At 43.7% G+C, this 24,589-nt stretch overlaps 1 protein-coding gene across 1 annotated transcript; it reads left to right on the top strand.

The window, feature by feature from the left end:
- On the top strand, window positions 1-24,315 carry ncdn (neurochondrin). The gene is given in 8 exon segments (XM_072501142.1): window positions 1-72; window positions 74-95; window positions 4,039-4,178; window positions 7,861-8,868; window positions 9,721-9,962; window positions 10,798-11,022; window positions 22,589-22,731; window positions 23,441-24,315. Coding segments are annotated over 8 exon segments (2,268 nt in total). The 5' UTR covers window positions 1-15; the 3' UTR covers window positions 23,872-24,315.
- The last annotated feature ends 274 nt before the right edge of the window (window positions 24,316-24,589 follow it).

Raw genomic sequence — 24,589 nt, forward strand, 5'->3', positions numbered from 1 at the left:
GGTCCGCGGTGCCGCATGCATGCAGGAGACGGTGATTGGTTGATGTTGGTGGGGTTGAGAGTTCATTGTTTGTCCGGATGCTGGTGAGGTGCGAGGTGAGTTGGTGTTCGCGGGGTGGCTTGTCCGTTTCGTTTTGTCGCGGACGTCCAAGCGTCTCCATCAACCGAGACACTTTCGAGGCCTCTCGACTAACTGTGCCGCTTTCACTTATTTGTTGGCTTTCGCTTCAGGTGCGCCGCTGTGAGGCTCCAGCCTAATTTAGCTGGCACGCCATCCAGTGTGATAGTGGTGCCGCTTTGTTGGAGCGGTGCTCAAACCAGAGCCCCATTGGGCGATTTTAGGTGGTTGGCGTGGAAACTAAAGCTTCTCTGCCGCTGTTTTAACTGCATAGGATCCTCCCTACCCGACATCGGAGAAAGAATCGTAGAATCCCTACAGTGCAGAAGGAGGCAATTAGGCCATTGAGTTTGCACCGACCTTAGGCCCAAGCCTCCACCCTGTCCCTGTAACCCCACCTAACCCTTTGGTCCCTAAGGGACAATTTAGCACGGACAATCCACTTAACCTGCACACATTTGCACTGTGGTAGGAACCTGCTCCTGGACAACAATGAGCGTTATCCATCAGAGTCACCAGCGGTATTTGAAATATTTTGAGGTAGTGTATAAAAAAAAAAAGCAAGTGGTTCTTTTGTTTAAACATTTGTGGTACCTTCGCCACCCACTGTGCACTGGTTCTTAGCTGGCTTTCTACCCTCTGCCTAAGCCCACAGCCAATTTACTAGGATGCTGCTTGCACCCATGGATTTTGTCATGAATAGGTTTTCTAATAGTGGAAGCATGCTGCTTTGCGGTGCGGTGTGTGTGTGTGGGTGGGTGGGGGGGGGGGGGGGCACAGCTGTTCGCAACTTTTAACACTATGAAAAATGAAATTGCAAACCATTCCAAAATATGTCACATTCTCAGTCTACATATCTCATCAAAACTGTTTATACTGATCTGTTAATGTAATATTTGATATAAACATTAAAATACTTATTTGTCTCCCTCTTTTGATCTATTCTGATAAATTCTCTAATTGTAACATTGAAGTTAGCTGTAATTGAGCTTGTATCAATAGTGTGGGATATCTTGCAACTTAGGTGATCAAAGAGACTCTTTCAGCAATATGGGATCTTGGAGATAGAAGTCACTGTTTATCTTGTGAACACTTTGGAAGACCTGGAATGTACTTTAGGGATAAATAAAAATTGCTTTGAAATTTCTGACTTTGCCTCCTGCTTGAGAGATCTTTTGTTTAACTTCTGCCAATGTTGTGAAAAAGGTACTTTGTTACAACATGTATTTTCACAAAGTGATAGTATTTGAATTGTTAGGAGACCAGACCAGACCCCAACATTTGTGTAGATACCAGACAAGAATGCCAATTTTTAATTTGTAAAACTGTGAGGAAAGGACACTTCGCCCCAGTAGTGAAGACTCAGACCAATAGGTATCTTGTATGTTAAAACAAGCTTTAATTTAAACACCATTAACTGCATTAAAATCAAAGAAAATAACTTTTCAATTATCAGTTAAATAATTCTTAAAGAATTAACCTGCTATGAACTCAAATTAAGCAACCCAATATAGCTCAAATGTCACTTTGGCAAAACTGCTTTTCAACTTAAAATCCTACAGTTTTGTCAGACTCTGATCCTATGGCAAAACTACAGACTAAACCTGGCCAACCCCTCCACCCATTAATTACATCAGCTGTATCTCACTAGGATGTCACATGCCTTGCTTAGCTAGGACAAAATACAACTAATAAATTATCCACTCTCCAGCAATCATAACAATTTTCCATTGTCCCTCTATGTAAACATGTGAATGGTTAGAATCAACCATGATCACCTTTTATGACTTCCTAATTACAGCTATTACTGCAACAAATGGAAACCTTAACTCCGGCTTTTAAAAACAATTCTGCAACAGATATAGAATATAACAATTTCTACATTCATTACAGAATATTTTGTATAAAGTTAGATTATTGATCGCATTGTGCTTAGCAGCTTTTGCAAGGTGAAGTTATTTATGTTGGAAACAACAACTTGCATTTTATTATCTTCCATTAAAACATCCAAAGACACTTAATCTCTAGTAGGTTAAATGTCCAGCCAAAATCTAGGGGCACTGGTCTGCTGGTGTAAAGGTCCTTTTGGCAGTCTAATCTGTTTTCTAAGGAGCAGTGGCATGTGGATCAATTTTGCCTCGAATGCAGCACTTGAGGATTGGATATGACTAACATGGGAAATGTTACAAGAGGTGGGTTTTATTCTGAAATTGGGGTAGTAAAAGTTTTACTCTCCATCTGACCTGGGTACTGAAATGGAAAGCATTCCATTCTCAAACAGCAAGATTAACTTGCTTTTATCCTAGCACTTTTAACATTGTAAAACATCCCAAGATACTTCACAGGGGTGTTAGAAAACAAAAATTCACACTAAACCACATTAAATTAAATTCCGACGGATGCCTAAAGGTTTGGGCAAATAGGTTGTTTTAAAGGCTGAGAAGGAGTGGTTTCGGAAGGAAATTTCAGAGCTTGGACATAGGCAGCTGTGGTGTAATAAAAATCTGTGATGCACAGGAGACCAGAAGTGAAGGAATGTAGCGATCCTGCACGGTTAGAGATTGGGAGGGGAGGAGGAGTCCATGAATGGATTTGAAAACAAGAATGTGCATTTTAAAATTGAGGTATTGCGGGGCCGGAACCAATGTAGGTCGCAGTGTGTGGTCTTAATGGATAAATAGGATTTAGTTTGAATTAGAATATGAACAGTAGAGGTTTGGATCAGCTCAAATTTATGTAAGGGGGAAGATGGAACACTCGCCTGGGAAACATTGAAACAATCAAGTTGGGTGAATAAAGATTTCAGCTACAGAGGATCAAAGGCAAGGGCAGACTCAAAACAGAAACCGTTATAGTGGTGGAAGAGCCGGTCTTGATGATGGAAAGGATGCATGGTTGGTAGTTCATCTTGGTGTCAAATATGACACGGAGATTTTGACTAGACTGGTTCAGCTTCTGAGAATTGCCAGGGACAAGGATAGAATTGGTGGCTTGGAACTGGTTTGCTACTGGAGATCAATAGCATCTCTCGCTTTAATAAGCATAAAGTCCTGAAAAATCACACATTATCCAACCTCTGGCAATACTTGTGGAACTGTTACAATTGCACAAAATTCTTCATGGGGAGATCGATTTCTTTCCTCTTTATGACATTCTTGGAGAACTTTATTAATTGATCAGTTGGGTGTCTACTTCCTTATTTTAGTTTGTCATAAGTTTTTGTTCCCATTCAAAGATGTTTGTGTCTATGTAGTGGAACATTCTTTGGACCATTATTTAAAATAAAGTTAAAGTATCCACATTTTTTTCCAATTAAGGGACAATTTAGTGTGGCCAATCCACCTACTCTGCACATCTTTGGGTTGTGGGGGTGAGACCCACTCTGACACGGGGAGAATGTGCAAACTCCACACAGACAGTGGGCCAGGATCAATTCGGGTCCTTGGCGCTGTGAAGCAGCAGTGCTAACCACTGCACCACCATACCACCCTTGGACCATCTTTAAATGTTTGTTTGCCTTTAATCAATTTATTTTTGAAGATTGCTTCTCCAGTCAAACTAAGTTTTGTGTCTGCTAACAAAAGAATAGAATAATATGCACCTGTATATGAATTGAGATGTTTATAGATCACTCTCTCATCTCCTGAAGGTTACTACATATGCCCTGGGCAGAAAAAAAGACTATTGGTGTTTGGAATGAATATGTATCAGTTATTGTCACCCAGATACAAAAGAATCCACAGCATTTGACTTTTACCAAAGGATTGGTATTGGGTGAAATTCTGCCATCTTTGTGCTTACCCAAATATTTAAGTGTCTTTGTCAAGCTTTATTTTCATTAGCAAAGCCTGGATTTGTTCTGCAGAAATTCACCATTTTATTGAAATGACGGCTCAGAGTTTGTTCAATATTTTATTGCAGTTAGGATTGCTCTAATGGCATCAAATTCGGAACATCCATATGGGACTGAAGATGGGGCAAGGAACAAGGCACTCGAGCAATGTCTTCAGGTTCTACAAGATGCAAAAAATGATAGTGAGCAGTTTGCAGCTCTTTTACTGGTAAGAATGTTTTAGTACTCCAATCTAATGCAGATATACTGGTGGGGGTGGGGTCCTGTTCAAACTAGCTGTAAACATCCAATGACAATTTTACACCCCAAGTTTCCCAACATATTAAAATAAATTTATATTTCAATTTATTTAATTACAGCATTTATTTTACCTGCTGCGAATTGCCACTTCATTCAGCACTTAATTTTCATTATTTTAAACCTATTTGAATAGCATTTAGTGGAAATATTCTCTGCTAACCCTAACCCCTGAAGAATAACTGCAATTGGAATATGGCTTTTTAAAATACAAATGTTTCCATTTTAAATGAACATTACTGACTGCTGCAGTAAGTTTAGTACAGTGTTCTTCAAACTTTTTTTCCGGGAACCCATTTTTACCAACCAGCCAACCTTCGGAACCCAACCCGGCTGACCTTCGCGACCCACGCCGGCCGACCTTCGTGACCCACACCAGCCGACCTGCGCGACCCACCAAAAATGGAGGAAATGGTTTTGGGTCCCTTTGGCCCTCGTACACGCTCCTCCAATGGAACCTGTTGGATGAAGGTGAAGCCTTCTGGTGTCGGAAAGTATGGAGTCTCCATCTGTCCAAAGTTCTGAATTTTCTTTCCTGTAAAACATTATCAAATAACCCCCCCCCCCCCCGAACTTGTAAAGAATTTTTTTTTTTTTTTAAATGAGTAAAATTAATGAAAAAAATGAATAAAACCCCCCTGAACTTGTAAAACAAAATGAAAAAAATAAAAATTAAATGAATAAAAACCACTACAGAACTTGTAAAACAAAAAGCTGCAACCGTTTTTAAAAAATAGTGGCCGTACTGCGCATGTGCACCGATCATCATGCGCAATGCGGCCAATTTTTTTTTTTTTTTTTTTTTAACATGTTCGTGGCTGCTTGCAGCCGGTGTTATGAAAAGCCGGCTGCTGCGCGGGGATTTGCGCGATCGGGAGCGCCGCGGACAATGGCTCCGCGACCCTCCCGACACCCGCCCGCGACCCACCCGCGGGTCGTGCCCCCGACTTTGAAGAACACTGGTTTAGTACGCTCTTGAGTCAACTTAAGCCATCATGATTGAAGCAGAAAATCTTCATCTTGCGTAGTTATACATATAAAATGAGTGTTTTGTACTTGATGTTGATCACCAGTACAAAGTAGGAACATCGAAAAAGGAGCAGGACATTCAGCTGATCCGAATCATAACTCTTATCTACCTGCCTTGGTCCAATAATCCTTTATACTCTTGTCGAACAAAAATCTCTCTGCCTCTGTTTTCACTAAGCCATGAGAGTCAGTGCAGACCAATGGAACAAATGGCTGCCTCCTGTGCCATAACAATTCAGTGATTCTGTTTTGAAATTTTCAACTGACTTAGCCACAATAGCTTTTAGGGGAGAGAGTTCTGGATTTCCGCTACTCCCTACACGAAGAAGTGCTTCAATAAAAAAACAAGGGCTTGTGCTTATCTTGTAGATTTATTTGGCGAAGCCATGTAAATAGCTGTGTGAGAAAGAAAATTGCACTGTAACATGCTTCTGAGATTTGATTTGTTTTTACTTTTTCCAATTAAGGGGCAATTTTGTGTAGCCAATCCACCTACACTGCACATCTTTGGGTTGTGGGGGTGAGACCCATGCAGACATGGAGAATGTGCAAACTCCACACCAACAGTGACCCGGGCTGGGATAGAATCTGGGTCCTCTGCACCATGATGCAGCAGTGCTAACCACTGCACCGCCATGCCGCCCTATGAGATTTGAGTTAAGCAGATGGTTGCGAAATAAGAAAGGGATTGAGTTCTTCAACAACATTGAGCACACAAATGAATAAAAGTAATTTAATTTTGAAGTGGATGAATTTGTATAACAAGTAAGAGACTTTCATTTATATATCATTTCACCCGCAAGAGATCATAGACAAAACTAAAAGCAACCAGAATTAGAGCGAACTCTGCGATTATGGAATGGCAATTGGTTGTATGGTAGGAAACAGTGTGTGGAATTAATTCTAATTGGAGCCTCCATTTTGTACCATAAAAATCAGCAATGTGAATGAACGAATAGAGAATCCAAGTTTGCAGATGACACTATTTAAAAAGCACAGTAAATTGTGTCCATGCGAGCAAGAGGCTTCAAAGGGACATGGACATGGACAGCTTAAGTTCGAAGCAAATCCGTAGCTGTGAGGACATCCACTTTGGGTCCAAAATTAGACCAAATTTGAATATTTTTTTAACCAGGGACTATGGACTATCGAAGGGAATTGTGGTTGTCTTGTGCACAAATAATTAAAGATTAATGCACAGGTATGGAAGTAATTAAGAGATTAATGGAATGATCTTTCTTTCAAGAGGGCCAAAATGGGGAGAGTTACTCTGTATTTATACAGAGGGTTGGGCAGATCCCATCAGGAATACTGAGCAGGTTGGGCCTATTATATTCATTGGAGTTTAGATTGGATTTGAAACATATGGGACTTGATAGAGTAGATGCTGAGAGGATGTTTCCTCTCATGGGGGAATCCAGAACGAGGGGGCACAGTTTTTAAAAAGTTCCCAGTTTAAGATGGAGATGAGGAGGATTTTTATTTTTTCTGAGGGTCGCTAGTCTTTGTGATTAACGTTCCCAGCAGGCAGTGGAGGCAAGGTCATTGAGTCTATTTGATGCCGTTAGAAAGATTTTTGATTGGCAAAGGAGACGAGAGTTATGGTGGATAAGCAGGGAGATGGAGTTAAGGCCACAATCAGATCATCCATGGTCTTATCAAATAACAGAGCTGGGCTGATTGACCTACACCTGCTTCTTTTTCTTGTGAGCAAACGGTAGTGTAGCAATAATATCACTGGATCAATAATCCAGTGGTCCAGGCTCTGGGGACATGGATTTGAACCCCACCATGGCAGCTGTGGAGTTTAAATTGAATTAAGAAATCTGGAATATAAAGTTAGTATCAACAATGGTGACCTGTTCGCTAGTGTCCTTTGGACAGCACGGTAGAACAGTGGTTAGCATTGTTGTTTCACAGTGCCATGTACCTGGGTTTGATTCCTGGCTTGGGTCACTGTCTGTGCGGACTCTGCACGTTAACCCCTTGTCTGCGTGGGTTTCCTCCAGGTGCTCCGGTTTCCACCCACAAGTCCCAAACACGTGCTTGGGTTTGGTGATTTGGACATTCTGAATTCTCCCTCTGTGTACCCGAACAGGTGCCGTAGTGTGTCGACGCCGTAGTGTGTCGACTAGGGGATTTTCACAATAACTTCATTGCAGTATTAATGTAAACCTACTTGTGACACTAATAAAGATAATAATAATTATTATTGAAGGAGATCTGCCCTTATCTGGTCTGGCCCACATGTTTCTCCAGATCCACAACAATGTGTTTGAATCTTAACTGCCCTGTGAATTGGCTGACAAAGCCACTCAATTCAAAGGCAATTGGGGTTGGAAAGCAAATGTTAACCTTGCCAGTGATGCCTACATCCCATGAAAGAATAAAGAAATAAACTTGGAATTTGTATTCCATTTATAAAAAAAAAAAAAAAAAAAAAATCTGGAAGTAAAATTCACTACCACTGAACTAATTTGACAATTGAAAGACTCTTCCTGACCATTTTGTGCAACAACTTCCCAAATATTTGACATGCATTGAATAAAATGTGTTTATTTTAGGTGACCAAGGTGGTGAAGGCTGGTGAAATTGATGCTGGAACCCGTCGACGGATATTTGATGCAATTGGATTCTCTTTCCCAAACCGACTGCTTGTTACCAAAGAGTCACCACACGGTTGCCCCAGCCAAATTTTCCGAGCTCTCGGCATGACTCTTCTTGCATGTTTTTCCACAAATCCAGAATTGGTTACTCACCCACAAATCCTCAACAAAATTCCCATTTTTAATGAAATTATTAGTTCAGAAATGGACACTGGAGCAGATGTTGCCACCTTCACATCGATGATTGATGACTGTTACCAATGTCTCCATGCAATTTCTGCCCATCCTCAGGGTCAAAGACATCTAGTAACTCAAGGAACAGTGTCTGCATTATGTCAGGCTTATCTAAACCAAAGTCATGGCCATGAGCAGGCATTGTGTCTTCTTGTCAGTCTCCTGATCGCAATGGAAAACAAGTGTTGGAAAACTTGCAAGCTCGACCTTTTGAAGGTACTGATCAAGCTCAGTGAACAGTTTGCTACAGAAGAAGATAACCGGAAATTTAAGCTGTGCAATGTATTGCAGCATTTTCTGCCTGCTGTACCTATCCTAACTGAGGACCCATCTCTCACTGCATGCTTGAAAAACTTTCACACTGGTCTTTTCAGCATACTCAGCAGTAAACTGAGTATCTCACAACGGGACCCAGCTCTGAAACTTGCTGGCTTATTATTGACTGTTTATGGTTCAGACTGGATCCTGGCAGAAAATACTGAAACAAGGAGTAAATTCCTGGCACTGATGGTGAATTTAGCCTGTGTGGAAGTTCGGATTTGTTTGGAGGACCCAGACCTGGATGCAGCTAATTCTAAACCAGATGTCATCACAGCATGTTACAGTATCATTGAATTTGGGATGATGGTTTGTGTGCTTGGGGATAAAGTCTGTCTCACGGAAGCTGAAAGTAACCAATTAGTACAGATAATGGTGGAAGCTTTTGGAGCAGTCATTGGCTATTTTAAGCAGGTGAAGTGTGGAAATGTGATTATTAATGCACTGCATATTTGTATTATAACCACACTTTTGTGTCAAAATGTACAGATTATTTTGCTTTGGTTTTGAATCCCCCCCCCCCCCCCCCCCCCCATTCAGACATTCACTATAATGCTGCAGGTTCCATTATCTGGCTCATTTAATATTGTTCACAAATGGGAAGCCTGGGATGGTCGGTTGGATGAATATAATCATATTTATGTAAGAATAACATATCGTTCGGAGGTCTCTGTATATTTGATTTGTGTAGTGCAGGCCCTTAACCATTTCACTACAGCATTTCCCACTTGTTTAATATTTTTTGTTGTCACTAGTGGGTGTGGACTTGAAAGAGTGCATATCTCACTTCTGAAAGTATATTTTGTATCATGACAATTCTCTTATCATGAAAATTCTAACTGCTGTTATTTGAAGTTCTAAGAAATAATATACAAGCTGTCACACACTGCAGTTGTTTTCACAACAGATAATAAATTCTTGATCTCGGCCAGTTTGGGGTGGGGTGAGGGAGTTGCACTATTGTATTTAATAAATTCTTGAGGGTCCAAAATTAGTGGTGTTTCGTCCTGCATTAGTCTATACTTTTTCTGAGAAACACCTGGTACCATTTCAACTATTCAGCCCTAGTGGTGCAGACCACACTTGCTTCTTGCAGTCTTATGGTGTGGGAAGCTTTGTTTCATAATCTCTTGCAGCGAGTGCAGTGACAATTTGCCTAATCCCACTGGTCTTTTCGATGTGAAATTATTTCACCTAGTTTAAAAAGCAAATTTAGCTGTTTTAGTTGTCTCAGTTTACATTTGTTTACTCCTTCCTTAACTGTAGGTTACAGAGGAACAGCTGTGGAGCCCATTCCTATTTGCCTCAGTCCGAATCCTGGGTGCGTGGATGGCTGAAGAGACTTATGCGCTCAGACAGGAAATCTGTGATGTACTGCCTTTTCTGATTCGTTATGCTCAGATGCTGTTTGAATGTCCAATAAAATCCGATGACCTAGACAATCAAGTGAAAGGTTTATCGCTGGCTGACAGCTCCGAGGCAACTACCTGGCCTAAAGACGCCTTGAGGTAAGAATGAAAATATGATGCAGCATTAAGTACAATCTATTTATTGATCACTAATATTGTGCATTTTTACCTTGACCTCTCAACCTGATGGGCCATAGCTTGACTTGGGTTGGTGTTCTGTTCCTATTGTTCAGTGGCCAAATAAACTCTCAAATTACTTGGGGAATGGAGTGGCGATGCCGGTGTTGGACTGGGGTGGGCACAGTAAGAAGTCTTACAACACCAGGTTAAAGTCCAAATTTGAGTCTCACCTGATGAAGGTGCTGCGCTCTGAAAGCTAGTGATTCGAAACAAACCTGTTGGACTTTAATCTGGTGTTGTAAGACTTGGGGAATGGAAGGGTGGGGGGGGGGGGAAATGTGTGATTATTTGCTGCAAAGGATAATTACAGTTACACTTTGCTAAACCGATCTCACAGACAAAATTGTAAATTATCATGTTGAATCAGTGAACATACCTCCTCGGTGTTTTCTATTCCAAACCTAATTTCTTCAGACTTTCTGGCAGAGCTGAACTTTTGAATGTGTGATCTCATAGTCATTGCTAAATTTGGAATCCAATCTCCGGAATGATCTCCTTTTGGGCATTGATTCTTTGTATATTTTGTATCATGTTCATGTGAGATCTTTAGCTGGCAGATTAACCAAGTTTGAAACTAAGTGATGAAACAGAGTAGTATAACTGTATCCTTTAAACATTGGAGATCACTCACTCATTTAGCAACTTTTAAGCTCGTTGTGGCTAAAATTTATGTTGAGGATTATAGGTAGAAAGTTGCGTCTTATCACTTGGATGCACTTGCAATATTTTGCTAATGGTATGTCTCTACTTATAGGTTCTTGTTACCAGGATTTTGCCACCTTTCAGCTGAGGACATCCCTCGGAGGATCTTAATTTCGCACGGGTTTCATGTTTTGCTTCTTCGTTATTTTACACAACAGTGGGAAGTCTTCAGTTCTTCCCAAAATTCACTGATTTTGCCAGATGATGCAGAGATGAGTCTTCGAACGGCCTGTGGAATTTTTCTAAACCTTGTGGTGACAGAGCCTGCATTGATCAGGTATTCAGTATTACAAGACCCCAACATTTGCTAGGGTACCAAACAGGAACCCCAATATTTTTTTAATTTGTACAACTGTAAGGAAAAGAATACTGTGCACCAGAAGTGATTCCATGCACAAATAGGGATATTGTTTACCAAAACAAACTTTATTAGTAACACAGTTTTAAACTACTATAACAGCAGAGAAATATAGCTTATAGTTACCAGTTTAAACAATGCTTAACAATAAAATGAAATACTTTAACTTCTAACTGATACCTTATTTATCTCCAATCAAGCAAAACCCATCACCGGTCAAAAACCTCTTTTTAAATGGGGTTAGCAAATACATGATTATTTGCCAATCTTTGGACAGAGAGATCTTTTGAGAGACTACTTGAAGAGAGAGAGAGATCCTGTTAGTTTAGTGCTGAATCTCTGACCGCCTTCTGCAGAAACTGCTGTTCAGCTCACAGCCAAAACTAAAACTCTGCCTGCTACAACCCTGCTCCTCCCATTAATTACATCATCCCCATTCCACTCAAATCCCATGACCTACTTGCTAAGTTTAAACACAATGGGCTGGATTCTCCGCCGACGGGATGCTCCGTTTTGTCGGCAGCCTGGGGGTTTCCTGACGGCGTGGGGCTGCCCCACAATGGGAAACCCCATTGACCAGCCAGCGTAATGGAGCATCCCGCCGGCGGGGTGAAACAGAAATGCGGTGTGGCGGGACAGAGAATCCAGTCCATTAGGCCCCTCATTGTGAACATAAGCATAGCTTTTACGACATTTTAATTGCACCTTCTGCATCCACAAAGTTTGGCCGTCTTTCAAACCGGGATTTTTAAAAAATGTTACTGCAGCAGATGCATATATCCCCTAATCTAGGCTTTTAAAAACATTACTGCAGGAGATACATATAATACAATATATATACCAATTTTGTACATTCATCACATCAGCACCTCACCCTGGTCAGGAGGGTCACAATATTTAGTATATAATTGTTTAGGCTACTTTGGTAGGGCTGTGGGAACCTGAGGGTGAATTCAGATGGGACAAAATCAGAAATGGAAAAGGAAGGCAGAAGGTTACTGAATGGAATCTAATTGGAAAAAACAGTTTGGTAGTGCTCAAGACTTCAATGCAAGGAATATTGCAAAAACGCAGATGAGCTCAGGGCATAGGTAGCAACTTAGCAGTACCATATTATAGCTATTGCAGAAGATTGGCTTAAAGCGAGACTGGAATGGCAGCTCAAAGTTCCTGTTTACAAGCCTTTCAGCCGAGATAGAGGGGGTGATGACACTTTTGGTCAAATAAACAATTACATCTGAGAGGAAGGATTATACGTTAGAAGCAACATCAAATGAGGCCATATGGATGGAGCTAAGGAACAAAGAAATGTCCGTCTAGTTACTGGGAGTGTACCGTAAACCCCCAAAACAGAAGGAGATGGAAGAGCAAATATGTAGGCAAATCTGAGAAGTGCAAAAACAATAGGGCAGTAATAGGGTATTTTAACTACCCCAATATTAACGGGGATAATTTTAGTGTGAAAGAATTGGAGTGAACAGAATTCTTGAGGTCTGTACAGGAGAATTTTATGGTCAGCATATAATATACCCAAGAAGAGAGATGCAGCTCTGGACTTGATTTTAGGAAATGAAGCTGTGCAGGTTCAGTTAGTTTTAACATAATTATGGAAAATGGCTAAGATAGAACAGGAGTTCAAATTCTAGACTGGGGTATGGACAATTTTACTAGAGTGAGGAGTGGTTTAGCAATAGTGGAGTGGAAATAGCTACTTGAAGGTAAATTATAGAATGTACAAAAATGAGCCATCCAGCCTAGTCCCACTTAACCAGCATCTGGTCTATAGCCCTGCACATTACAGCACTTAAGGTGCATACACAGACACCTTTTTAAATGAGTTGTGTTCCAGCCTCTATTCCCCTTTCAGGCAGTGAGTTCCAGAGCCCCATGACCCTCTTGGTGAAAAATCAATGTTAGAACAGTGGGAGGAGTTCAAAGGGGTGGTTCAGGTAAGCATGTTGCCACAAAGAAAAAGGGTGGATTAGTCAAATCTAGAGCCTGTTGATATCAAGAAACATACAGGTCAAGATCAGGCAGAAAAGGAAAGTTTTCTGACAGACACTGAGAACTCAATACTTAGAAAGCTAAGAGGAGTTCGGAAGGGCAGAGGTGCAATTAGGAAAGCAAAGAATATTGGCAAGTGAAATTAAGGAGAACCCAAAGATGTTTCATCAATTCACGCACCCCCCCCCCCCCCCCCCAAAAAAAAACCTGGCAAGGCTGCCCCTCCCTGCCTGAACCCAGGCACCCTGCACTGCCAGCCTGGCACTGCCAAGGGTCCAAATGCCAGAGAGAACCAGGATGTTCCGTTGACTCTCTCTCTCTCTCTCTCTCTCTCGAGACATTTCGAGAGTTTCAAATTTTATGAGAGGCCTCTTGTGAGATCCAACGAATTTGGCCTGACACCAAGTTAGGTGCGATGAGGCTGCTGTGATGGTCAGACCTGGAGTGGGAGGATAGTGGAGCTATTTCACCCCTCAGGTGGTCAGAACAACAGGTTTAAAGGTCGTACAGAGTTCGAAGAAGGTAATGGGTAGCAGGGTGAGAGGGTAAAAAGGTAAGTCTGATCGCAAGGGAGAAGGAGGAGATTAAATGTAAAAAGGAATGAAGATGTAATGGAAAATGCAAAAGATGGGTCTCAAGGAGGGGTAAATGGGAAAAGCAAAATCATTGCCAGCTGTCAACGACAAAGAAACAACTGACAAAACTATGGTTATGATCTAAATTATTGATCTTGATGTCGGTCTTAATATGCACGGTGGCACAGTGGTTAGCACTGCTGCCTCAGCACCTGGGATCCGGGTTCAATTCCAATCTTGGGTGACTGTCTGTCTGGAATTTACACTTTCTCCCCATGTCTGGTGCTCCGGTTTCCTCCCACAGTCCAAAGCTGCGCAGTTTATATGGATTGGCCATGCTAAATTTCCCCTTGGTGTCCAAAAGGTTGCGTGGGGTGGGGAGTGGGACAAGGTACAGAGAGGGTCGTTGCAGGCTCGATGGGTCGAATGGCTTCCTTCTGCACTGTAGGGATTCCAAGATATAGAGCCAAGGGGTAACTATGGAAAGAGTAGGGCACATAAAAGACCAAAAAGCTAATGTGTGTGGGGGCGAGAGACGTGGGTATAGTTCTTCATGAATACTTTGCGTCTGTCTTCAAAAAAAGAGGAGGAGGATGCTGACATTATAGTTTAGGAGGAGTGTGAAATATTGAATGTGACGAACATCAGGAGAGAGGAAGTATTAAGGGGACTAACATCCCTGAAAGCTGATAAATCATCAGGGCCAGATGAAATGTACCCCAAGTTGCTAAAATAAGCCAGGAGGAAATTGCCGATGCGCTGAGCACTATTTTCCAATCCTCACTGAATGTAGGTGTGGTGCAGGAGGATCGGAATACTGCTAACCTTGTACCTTTGTTTAAAAATGGAGTGAGGGATAGAGCAAATAATTACAGGTCTGTCAGTCTAACCTTGATAGTGGTCAAATGATTGTGATCTATTCTGAGCGACGGATAAACTGTCAGTTAGAAAGGCACAGAGTAATTGACGTCAGTCAGCGTGAATTTGTTAAGTGATGATTGTGTCGATTTAATTTTTGAGGAGGCAAGAAAAAGGATTAATGAGGGTAGAGCAGTTGATATGGTCGTGATAGCAAGGCTTTTGACAAGATCCCACATGGCAGACTGGTTTAAAAAACAAGCCATAGGATCCAGGGAGATCCAACGAGCTGGATACAAAATTAGCTGAGTGGCGGGTGTTTTTGTGATTTGAAGGTTGTTTCCAATGGGATTCCGCAGGGCTCAGTTCTAGATCCTTTGCTCCTGTGGTATATATTTACAATTTGGACTTGTATGCATTTGGTTTGGGGAGGTCAAACAAGGCCACAGAATACATTGTAAATTGCAGTATACAGAGGTGTCGAGGAAGTGAGGGACCTTGGCGTGCATGTCCACAGATCCATAAAGGTCGCAGGACAGGTTGATAGGTAGTTAAGGTGGCAGATGGAATACTTTCAATTATTAACCAAAGTGTAGAATATAAGAGCAAGGAGGTTATGCTGGAGTATAAAGTATTACTTAGGCCACAACTTGAGTGCTGCATGCTGTTCTGCCCATTTCATTCTAGAAAAAATGGAATTGCAATAGAGTGTACAGAGGAGATGTAGAACGATGTGGCCAATACTGGAAAACTCAGCTGTGTGCAAAGGTTGGTTAGGCTGGGGTTGCTTTCATAGACATAGAAATTACAGTGCAGAAGGAGGCCATTCGGCCCATCGAGCGCACCGGCTCTTGGAAAGAGCATTATACTTAAGCCCATGCCTCCACCCTATCCCTGTAACCCAGTAACCCCACCTAACTTTTTTGGACACTAAGGGCAATTTATCATAGCCAATCCACCTAATCCGCCCAACCTGCATATCTTTGGATTGTGGGAGGAAACCAGAGCACCCAGAGGAAATCCACGCAGAAACGGGGAGAGCCTGCAGACTGCACACAGACAGTGCCCAAGCTGTGAATCGACCCTGGAGCTGTGAAGCAACTGTGCTACCGGGCTGCCCTTGGAACAGTGGAGGCTGAAGGGAGATTTGATTGAAGTATATACAGGGTTGTGAGGGACCTTGTTAGAGTGGATGGGAAGGACTTATATCCTTAAGTAAAGAGGTGGCTGACCAAGGGGCATAGATTTAATTTGATTGGTAGCAGGATTAGAGGGGAGATAAGGAAATATCTTTTTTAACCTGGAGGATGATAGGAATCTGAAACCCTCAGCCTGAAAGGGGAGTAGAGGCAGAAGCCCTCAACTCATTTAATAGGTGCCTGGATATGCACCTGAACTCCCGTAACCTCCAAGGCCAAGAACCAAGTGCGGAAAATGGATTTAGGCTGGTGGACCTTTTCTTTGGTTGGCGCAGACATAATGGACAGAATGGCCTCCTTCTGTGCCTTATATTTTTCTAAATATCTGAAAAGTAAGAATGTGAGGTGAGCACGGGAGAGTGGCAGTACATGAATGGCTCCTTGGAAGAGCCTGCATAAACACAGTGGGTTGAATGACCTGTGTTTTAATGATTCTATGAATATAATGTAGATTCAGTAGAAATGGGTAGAATTCCATGTCAGAAAGCCAATAGAAGGAACTTGGGTCTGCCTGGTTGAAATGTCCACTGGACTACCAAAATAGGTTTCCTTTTAATTTGATACAAGCCACAATATTGATGACTAGTTTAAAATGTTATGTTTGCCAGAGTGGGAAGATAGGAGAGAGAAGGTTTTAATTTTATATGAAATGTATTTGGGAGTAATTGCAGTTGCAGTTTATGTACAAAAGTAAGCTGCTGCAAATTGGTTGTTTTTAAGTTTGGTGCTAGAGCTGATCAAATTGTGCTTATTAAGCTCCATCAGCAGCTGGAAAACGTCTCTCACAGACCCATTGCTATAGCTACATTTAATTTTTTTCCATTTCATCCGGCAAAAGGCACAGGCTCTGGACCAAGTTCCAGGATGGGCAACAGCAATGCTCCTCTGGTTGGGCAGGCACATGTACTTTGGATATGTTTTCCCTGTCCAGTGTTTGGGCAGAAACAAGCCAGGAAAATCAACCTCTTTGAGTTTAATGCTGAGACAATGCAAGAGACAGATTTGTTAGTATAGTGACATTTTGTTTTAATTACTCCAACCATGAATGCCCTGTCTGTGATACTGGTTATTGATGGTACAAACATGGATTATAAATATCCCAGGGCTGGTGAGGTCTGTTTCACTGTTACCATTCCTTTTTTTTTCTAAACATTTTATTGAGGTATTTATGGTTTTACAACAACAAAATAAACAATGTATATGAATTTATAAACATCGTGCAAACGCTGTCTTCCTCCCTTACAGGTCCCACCTTTACTAATCCCCAACTCTAAATTAAGCTAACCCCCAGCTCTTTCCCCCCCCCCCCCCCCCCCCCAACCCCACTTTCTGCTGACGGTTAATTTTCCAGAAAGAAGTCGACAAACGGCTGCCACCTCCGGGCGAACCCTAACATTGACCCCCTCAAGGCGAACTTGATTTTTTTTTTCCTAGCAGAGAAAGCTAGCCATGTCAGATAGCCAGATCTCCAATTTTGGGGGCTTTGAGTACCTCAAAGCTAATAATATCCGTCTCCGGGCTACCAGTGAAGCAAAGCCTAGAACGTCTGCCTCTTTCTCCTCCTGGATTTCCGGATCTTCCGACACTCCGAAAATCGCCACCTCTTGACTAGGTGCCACCTTTGTTTTTAACACTGGACATGACATCCGCAAACCCTGCCAGAATCCCCTCAGCTTTGGGCATGTCCAAAACACGTGGACATGGTTCGCTGGCCCTCCCGCACACCTTGCACACCTGTCTTCTACCCCAAAGAACCTGCTTCCAAAGATGTGCGGGTTAGGTGGATTGGCCATGCTAAATTGGCCATAGTGTCCAAAATTGTTGGGTGGGGTTACTGGGTTATGGGGATAGGGTGGAGGTGTGGACCTTGGGTGGGGTGCTCTTTCCAAGAGCCGGTGCAGACTCGATGGGCCGAATGGCCTGCTTCTGCACTGTAAATTCTATGATTCTATGCTCATCCAGGCCACTGTCATGTGAGCCCAGTGAAAGACTTGAATTGTATCAGGCTGAGCCTGGCACATGTTGTGGATGCGTTGACTCTACTCAACGCTTCTGCCCAGAGACCATCCTCTATCTCTCCTCCCAACTCCTCCTCCCACTTGCGCTTCAGCTCCTCCGTCTGCATCTCCTCTGACCCCATGAGTTCCTTGTAAATGTCAGAGACCCTCCCTTCTCCCACCCACACTCTCAAAACTACCCTGCCCTGTATCCCCCTTGGTGGTATGTGCGGGAAGGTTGAAACATGCCTGCGTAGGAAGTCCCGCACCTGCATTTGTTTCCTCTCGCCAATCCAAATTTCTCCTCCAGCTCCCTCAGGCTAGGAAAGCTCCCCTCTATAAACATATCCCCAATCCTCTCAATCCCTGCTCTCTGCCATCTCCGAAACCCTCCATCCATTCTTCTCGGGGCAAACCGGTGATTATTACAGATTGGAGACCACACCGATGCTCCCACGTGCCTCCTCCATTGCCCCCAGACCCTTGGGGCCGCCACCACACGGGGCTGGTGGAGTACCGTGCCGGCGGGAACGGCATAGACGCTGCTATCAACGCCCCCAAACTGGTGCCCTTGCATGAAGCTGCCTCCACGCGCTCCCATGCCGACCCTCCCTGTACCACCCACTTCCTGATCATGGCTATGTTCGCCACCCAATAGTAATTACTGAAGTTCGGCAGCACCATCCCGCCCTCTGCCCTGCTCCGCTCAAGCATCCCCTTTTTTACTCGCGGTGTCTTGCCCGCCCATACAAAGCCAGTGATCACTTTGTTGACCCCGTTTTTAAAAAATGGGGAGACACTGAAACACAAACCGGAATCTCAGGAGGACCGTCATTTTCACTGTCTGCACCCTCCCAGCTAGTGACAACGGGAGTGCGTCCCATCTCCGAAAATCGTCCTTCATTTGGTCTACTTGTCGGGCCAGATTTAGCTTGTGCAGCCATTTCCACTCCCACGCCACTTAGATGCCTAGGTACCAAAAGCTTCCCCCAACCACTCTAAACGGCAGTTCCCCCAGTCGCCTCTCCTGCCGCCTTGCGTGGGCCGCAAACATATCACTTTTCCCCATATTTAGTTTATACCCCGAAAACCGGCCGAATTCCCCCAGAATCCTCAATTTCTTCCATCCCCTCTAATGGGTCTGATACGTACAAGAGCAGGTCGTCTGCGTAAAGCGTGACTCTGTGTTCCACTTCTCCCCCCACCCCCGGACCTGCCCCTTCCAGCCCCTTGAGGCTCTCAACGCAATTGCCAGCGGCTCTATGGCTAACGCAAACAACAGTGGGGAGAGGGGGCATCCCTGTCTCGTCTCCCGATGCAGCCTAAAATAGTCCGATGTTGTCCTATTCGGACGTACGCGCGCAACAGGAGCCTGATACAACAACCTGACCCAGTCAATAAAGCCCCGTCCAAATCCGAACCGTCCCAGTACCTCACACAGATATTCCCATTCTACCCGATCAAAAGCCTTCTCTGCGTCCATTGCGACCACTACCTCCACCTCCCGACCTTCCGGGGGCATCGTGATCACTGTTACCATTCTTCAATTATTCCCATCATTATGTCCTTTCCACTTCCCCAGAAGGCGTGACTTTTTGTTGAGATGTAGTACTGTGCCCAAATTTTTGTGGTTGATGCATAAGTTTGAACAGTGACTGCTGGCAGTTAATTCAATATTGGGGGAAATACAGCTGAGCCTTCCACCCTGAAGTTCTTTTGCCTATCCTATTTTTTTTAATAAACAATTTTATTGAGATATTTTTGGCATTGTAAACCGTTACGGTGTACAGTAATGTGGAAATATCAACACAAAGCAGAAACATAGTGCAAAAGACCACTCCTCTCTCTAAAACAGTACCTGCCCATTTATCCCTCCTATTCTACTCTAATCTACCCCCCCCCCTGCGGGCATTTAATTCCCCGCAAAGAAGTCGATGAATGGTTGCCACCTTCGGGCGAACTTAATTTTTTCCAGCCCTAAAAAGCTCGACATGTCCGAGAGCCATGCTTCAGTCTTTGAGTCCCTCCATGCCAGCAGTATACGTCGCCGGGCTACCAGGGAAGCAAAGGCCAAGACATCAGCCTCCCTCTCCTCCTGGACTCCCGGGTCTTCCGAGACCCCAAAAATTGCCATCACTGGACTCATCACCACCCTAGTTTTCAGTACCTGAGACATGATGTCCGCAAATCCCTCCCAGTATCTCCTAAGTTTTGGGCATGCCCAGAACATGTGGACGTGATTCACTGGCCCTCCTGCACACCTAGCGCATTTGTCCTCCACCCCAAAAAATTTACTCATCCGGGCCACCGTCATGTGGGCCCGGTGGGCGACCTTGAACTGAATCAGGCTAAGCCTAGCACATGTTGCAGTTGAATTTACTCTACTAAGGGCTTCCGCCCATACCCACTCCTCCATCTCCTCGCCAAGTTCCTCCTCCCACTTGATCTTCAGTTGCTCTGTCTGGGACTCCTCCCCTTTCATAAGTTCACGGTAAATATCCAAGACTTTCCCCTCTCCCCTAGACACTACTCTGTCCTGGATCCCATTTGGCGGGAGGTGTGGGAAAGTTGGGACCTGTCTACGTATGAAGTCACACACTTGCAAGTACCGAAAGTCATACCCTCTTACTAGTCCGAATTTCTCCTCCAAGGCCCTCATGCTCGAGAAGAACATATCGCCCGTCCTTCCCACCCCCGCCCACCGTCCATACTCCCAGGGGCGAATCTGTGGTTGTCGCATATTGGAGACCAGACCGATGCTCCCACCTCCCCTACCTGCTTCCTCCACTGGCCCCAGATCCACAGGGCTGCCACCATTACCGGGCTGGTGGAGTACCTGGCCGGCAGGAGCGGTAGGGGGGCCATGACCAGGGCTGCCAAATTGGTGCCCCTGCACGAAGCCGCCTCCACTCGCCCCCAAATAGACCCCGTACCCACCATCCAACTCCTTACCATAGCTATGTTGGCCGTCCAGTAGTAGTTGCTGAGGTTCAGCAGCACCAGCCCCCCCTCGCTACGGTTCCTCTCAAGCATCGCTTTCTTCACCCGTGGGGACTTCCCCGCCCAGACAAAGCCCACAATCTTGTTGACTCTTTTGAAGGACCGTGGGATGAAAATCGGGAGGCACTGAAAAATAAACAGGGATCTTGGGAGGATTATCATCTTTACCGTCTGCACTCTCCCTGTTAGTAATAGTGAGAGTGCATCCCATCTCCTGAACTCGCTCTTCATTTGTTCCACCACTCTAGTCAAATTTAGCTTATGCAGCCTGCCCCAGTCTCGTGCCACCTGAATCCCTAAGTATCGGAAACTTTCTCCGACCATCCTAAATGGCAGCCCCTTCAACCTGTTCTCCTGGCCCCTCGCCTGCACTACAGACATCTCACTCCTAGCCATGTTCAGTTTGTACCCTGAAAACCTGCCAAATTCTCTCAATATTCCTAGTATACTGTCCATCCCAGCCAGCGGGTCCGATACGTACAGGAGCAGGTCGTCCGCGTACAGCGATACCCTGTGTTCCTCCCCTCCCCTAATCATTCACTTCCACCCCTTCGCAGCTCTCAGGGCAATCGCCAGCGGCTCTATGGCCAATGCAAACAGCAACGGGGAAAGTGGGCATCCCTGTCTGGTCCTCCGGTGTAATCTAAAGTAATCTGATGTTGTCCTATTCGTCCTCACGCTAGCTCTTGGGGCCTGATACAATAGTCTACCCAGTCAACAAAGCCCTCCCTGAACCCAAACCGTCCGAGTACCTCCCACAAATAGTCCTACTCCACCCGGTCAAAGGACTTCTAGGCATCCATTGCCACCACTGCCTCTACCTCTCTGCCCTCTGGGGGCATCATGATCACATTGAGTAGTCTTCTCAAGTTGGCTACCAGCTGTCTGCCTTTCACAAACCCTATTTGATCTTCCCTGATCACCTCCGGGACACAGTCCTCAATTCTAAGCGCCAAGACCTTAGCCAGGAGCTTGGTGCGACGTTGATCAGGGAGATAGGTCTGTATGACCACAGGCTTCTGGGTCTTTATCCCGTTTTAATATCAGCGAAATGGTAGCTTGTGACATCGTCGGGGGTAGCGTCCCTCTGTCCCTCGCCTCGTTAAATACTGTAGTCAGCACCGGCCCCACTATCTCCGAGAACTTTTTGTAGAACTCCAATGGGTATCCATCCGGCCCTGGGGATTTACCCGACTGCATGGCCTTCAAGCCCCCCAGTACTTCCTCAGCTCTGTTCGGGGCCCCGTGTCCGTCTACCAGCCCCCTACCCACTTTTGGGAAGGTCAGTCCGTCTAAGAAACGCTTCATCCCCTCCGGCTCCCCAGGGGGTTCTGAGGTATAGAGCTTTTTGCCTATCCTATTTGGCGACAAGCATTAAGATTAAATCAGTATAGGACTGGAGTAGTGTATCAGTTTAACCAGGTAAAGTTGGCAAATTCCAGTCTGAGTTCATGGATGAGCCCTGAATTCTTAGGTGGTATGATTTGGCTATTCGCTGTGTTAATCTGCTGAGCTATCGGAGAGCTGAATATTGACAGATTTGAAATTCACTATTAAACTATTTACTCAATGTTTCAATTCTCTAAATGTTCAAACATTTTTTTCTGTATTTAATATTCGGCATCAATTTTTCACAAATGTACTGCTGATTATAGGCTGGCAATTTATTGATTTCTCTCTCAATTACAGGACACGAAATGGTAATTTAAAGAATTAAATTGTTGAATGGATTTCACAATGATTTTTGATGTGACCTGATGCGAGGAGAGACATGATGGGTGTTGTAAAGTCTTTTTTTTTCTTCACTGTTTTAAACTTTGCTTACCCTTATCCTTTATATCTATTGCTGCAGGCAGGAAGAATGTTTTTCATCTTTACTTAGTTTGTTAATGGAATCCCTGCAGTCATTGCTTTATAGCCAGCGTCACTTGATTCTTGCTGCGAACTTCACTACTTTGGGGCTGATGATGAGTCGGATACTCGCTGGCACACCAGGTACAAAAAGTGAATTATTAACCCACCCATCCCTCGGCCCTTGCACCCCCTGCCCCAGTCATCATTGAACAATCTTAAAACACTGCACACAATGTAAAACTAAGACAGTTTTGTGTAGTTTCTAGAGGGAATCTTGCAGAACAATTAATGCTATGCATCTGTAAAAATGCAATGCTGGAGCAAAGAATAAACAGGTTGATATAAATTTGCATACAGTGTTGGGGATAGCAGAGGTCCTTGTTCAAGGGCAGGAGGAACAGCCATCTTAAGATATACACTGGGACTGATGGGAGCAGGATGATGAAAAAATTGGCATCACTAAAGTTAGCATTAAAGGAGTTGGGTTTCATGGAAAGGGATCAAATGAGGCTGGAGGGTTTGGAGTCTGGGCTGGTTTGTTCGACACTTGAAAAGTTCAGGAAAGATGGTGAATGGGAAATGATGATGTGGAGATGCCGGCGTTGGACTGGGGTGAGCCACAGTAAGAAGTCTTACAACACCAGGTTAAAGTCCAACAGGGTTTGTTTCGAATCACTAGCTTTAAAGCTAGTGATAGGAAATGAAAAAAGGACATTGAGGCACGCAAATGCATATTCTCTATTTTGGAGGCCAACAAGTTGTTGATCTCTGATTTGGCATTAAACATCAATTTGTAATGATCGCATTTGTCTCAGGTTATATATTGAAAATAATGCTTTTTTTTTTCCAGTGTTACAAGGAACCACCGTATCCAGGGGCTTTTTCCGAGGGACAATTCATTTTCTGTCAAAAGCACATACAACTCAGCTGGAAGAGGTTGTTGACCGAACGCAGATCGTGGTGACCGAGAGATACCAAGAAGCATGGGAACAAATCTCCGAGCTTTGGTTTTTGGGAATGCAGGCTTTCGGTAGTTGTATACCCTTACTGCCATGGCTACCACAGAGTGTAATTGAATCAGAATGGTTGAGTGACATTTTTGATTTGCTAAGTAAGGCTTCACCTGTGACTGTGGAGTTTGATCTTGTTGCTGCCTTCCAGTGTGTTTTAACTGAACTGGCAAAGAACAGCAAACCATGTAAAGACATTATATTGCTGAATAATGGTGAGGAGAAAGCAAACCTTTATGGAATGTCAGCTTTGGGGCAATGTCTCTGTTAAAATTAGTAACTAACCGCCCTCCTCCACCTAAAATGGCCAAGTAAAGCCACCAGCACAATGATCTTAAGAGGCCTGGCGCTTGGTAGTGCTTCTGGAAGGTGACAAGTTTTAATGGTGATGAATTTTTTAAACCAGTTAATATTTTACTTATGTTTTGAAGCATTTAATATTAGTGGGTTAAAGTTGGAGCACTCAGTTATTTTGATAACTTGATTTACTTGGGAGATTCAGCAAATGCATCCCTGTATATTCTTGCAACCGGGAAATCACTTGCTCGCTCTCGCTGGCACTCACTTTTGCCCTTGGTTACAAAAATCTTGTTTGAGAGATGTATTAAGATCCTGCCCACCTCTTGAAGATGTATTGTAATCAGTATAATACTAGAAAAAAAAACCAAATTGTTAACCTGAATTGTGAATCTGAAATAAATACAAGATAAAATCACCTTTGATTTTTCAGCATGGAATTAACTTGAGTTAACTGTGCAGCTGTAAATATTGGATTAATAATCCAACCCACTTTCAAAAGAAAATGTCCCCATGGCTCTGGTGACTAAATCAATTTGGACAATTTCAATGCAGTTCTTAATGTGAATGAGTCCATAAAACACACCCAAGTCCCAGGATGTGGCATAACTTGTCTTATCAGAATCATCCCTGCTGAAGTGATATTCTGAGTTTGGGATAAAGCCATGGGGATGGGTCATGGAACATAACTC

The sequence above is a fragment of the Scyliorhinus torazame genome, chromosome 1, assembly GCF_047496885.1.
Source record: "Scyliorhinus torazame isolate Kashiwa2021f chromosome 1, sScyTor2.1, whole genome shotgun sequence".
Lineage (NCBI taxonomy): Eukaryota > Metazoa > Chordata > Chondrichthyes > Carcharhiniformes > Scyliorhinidae > Scyliorhinus > Scyliorhinus torazame.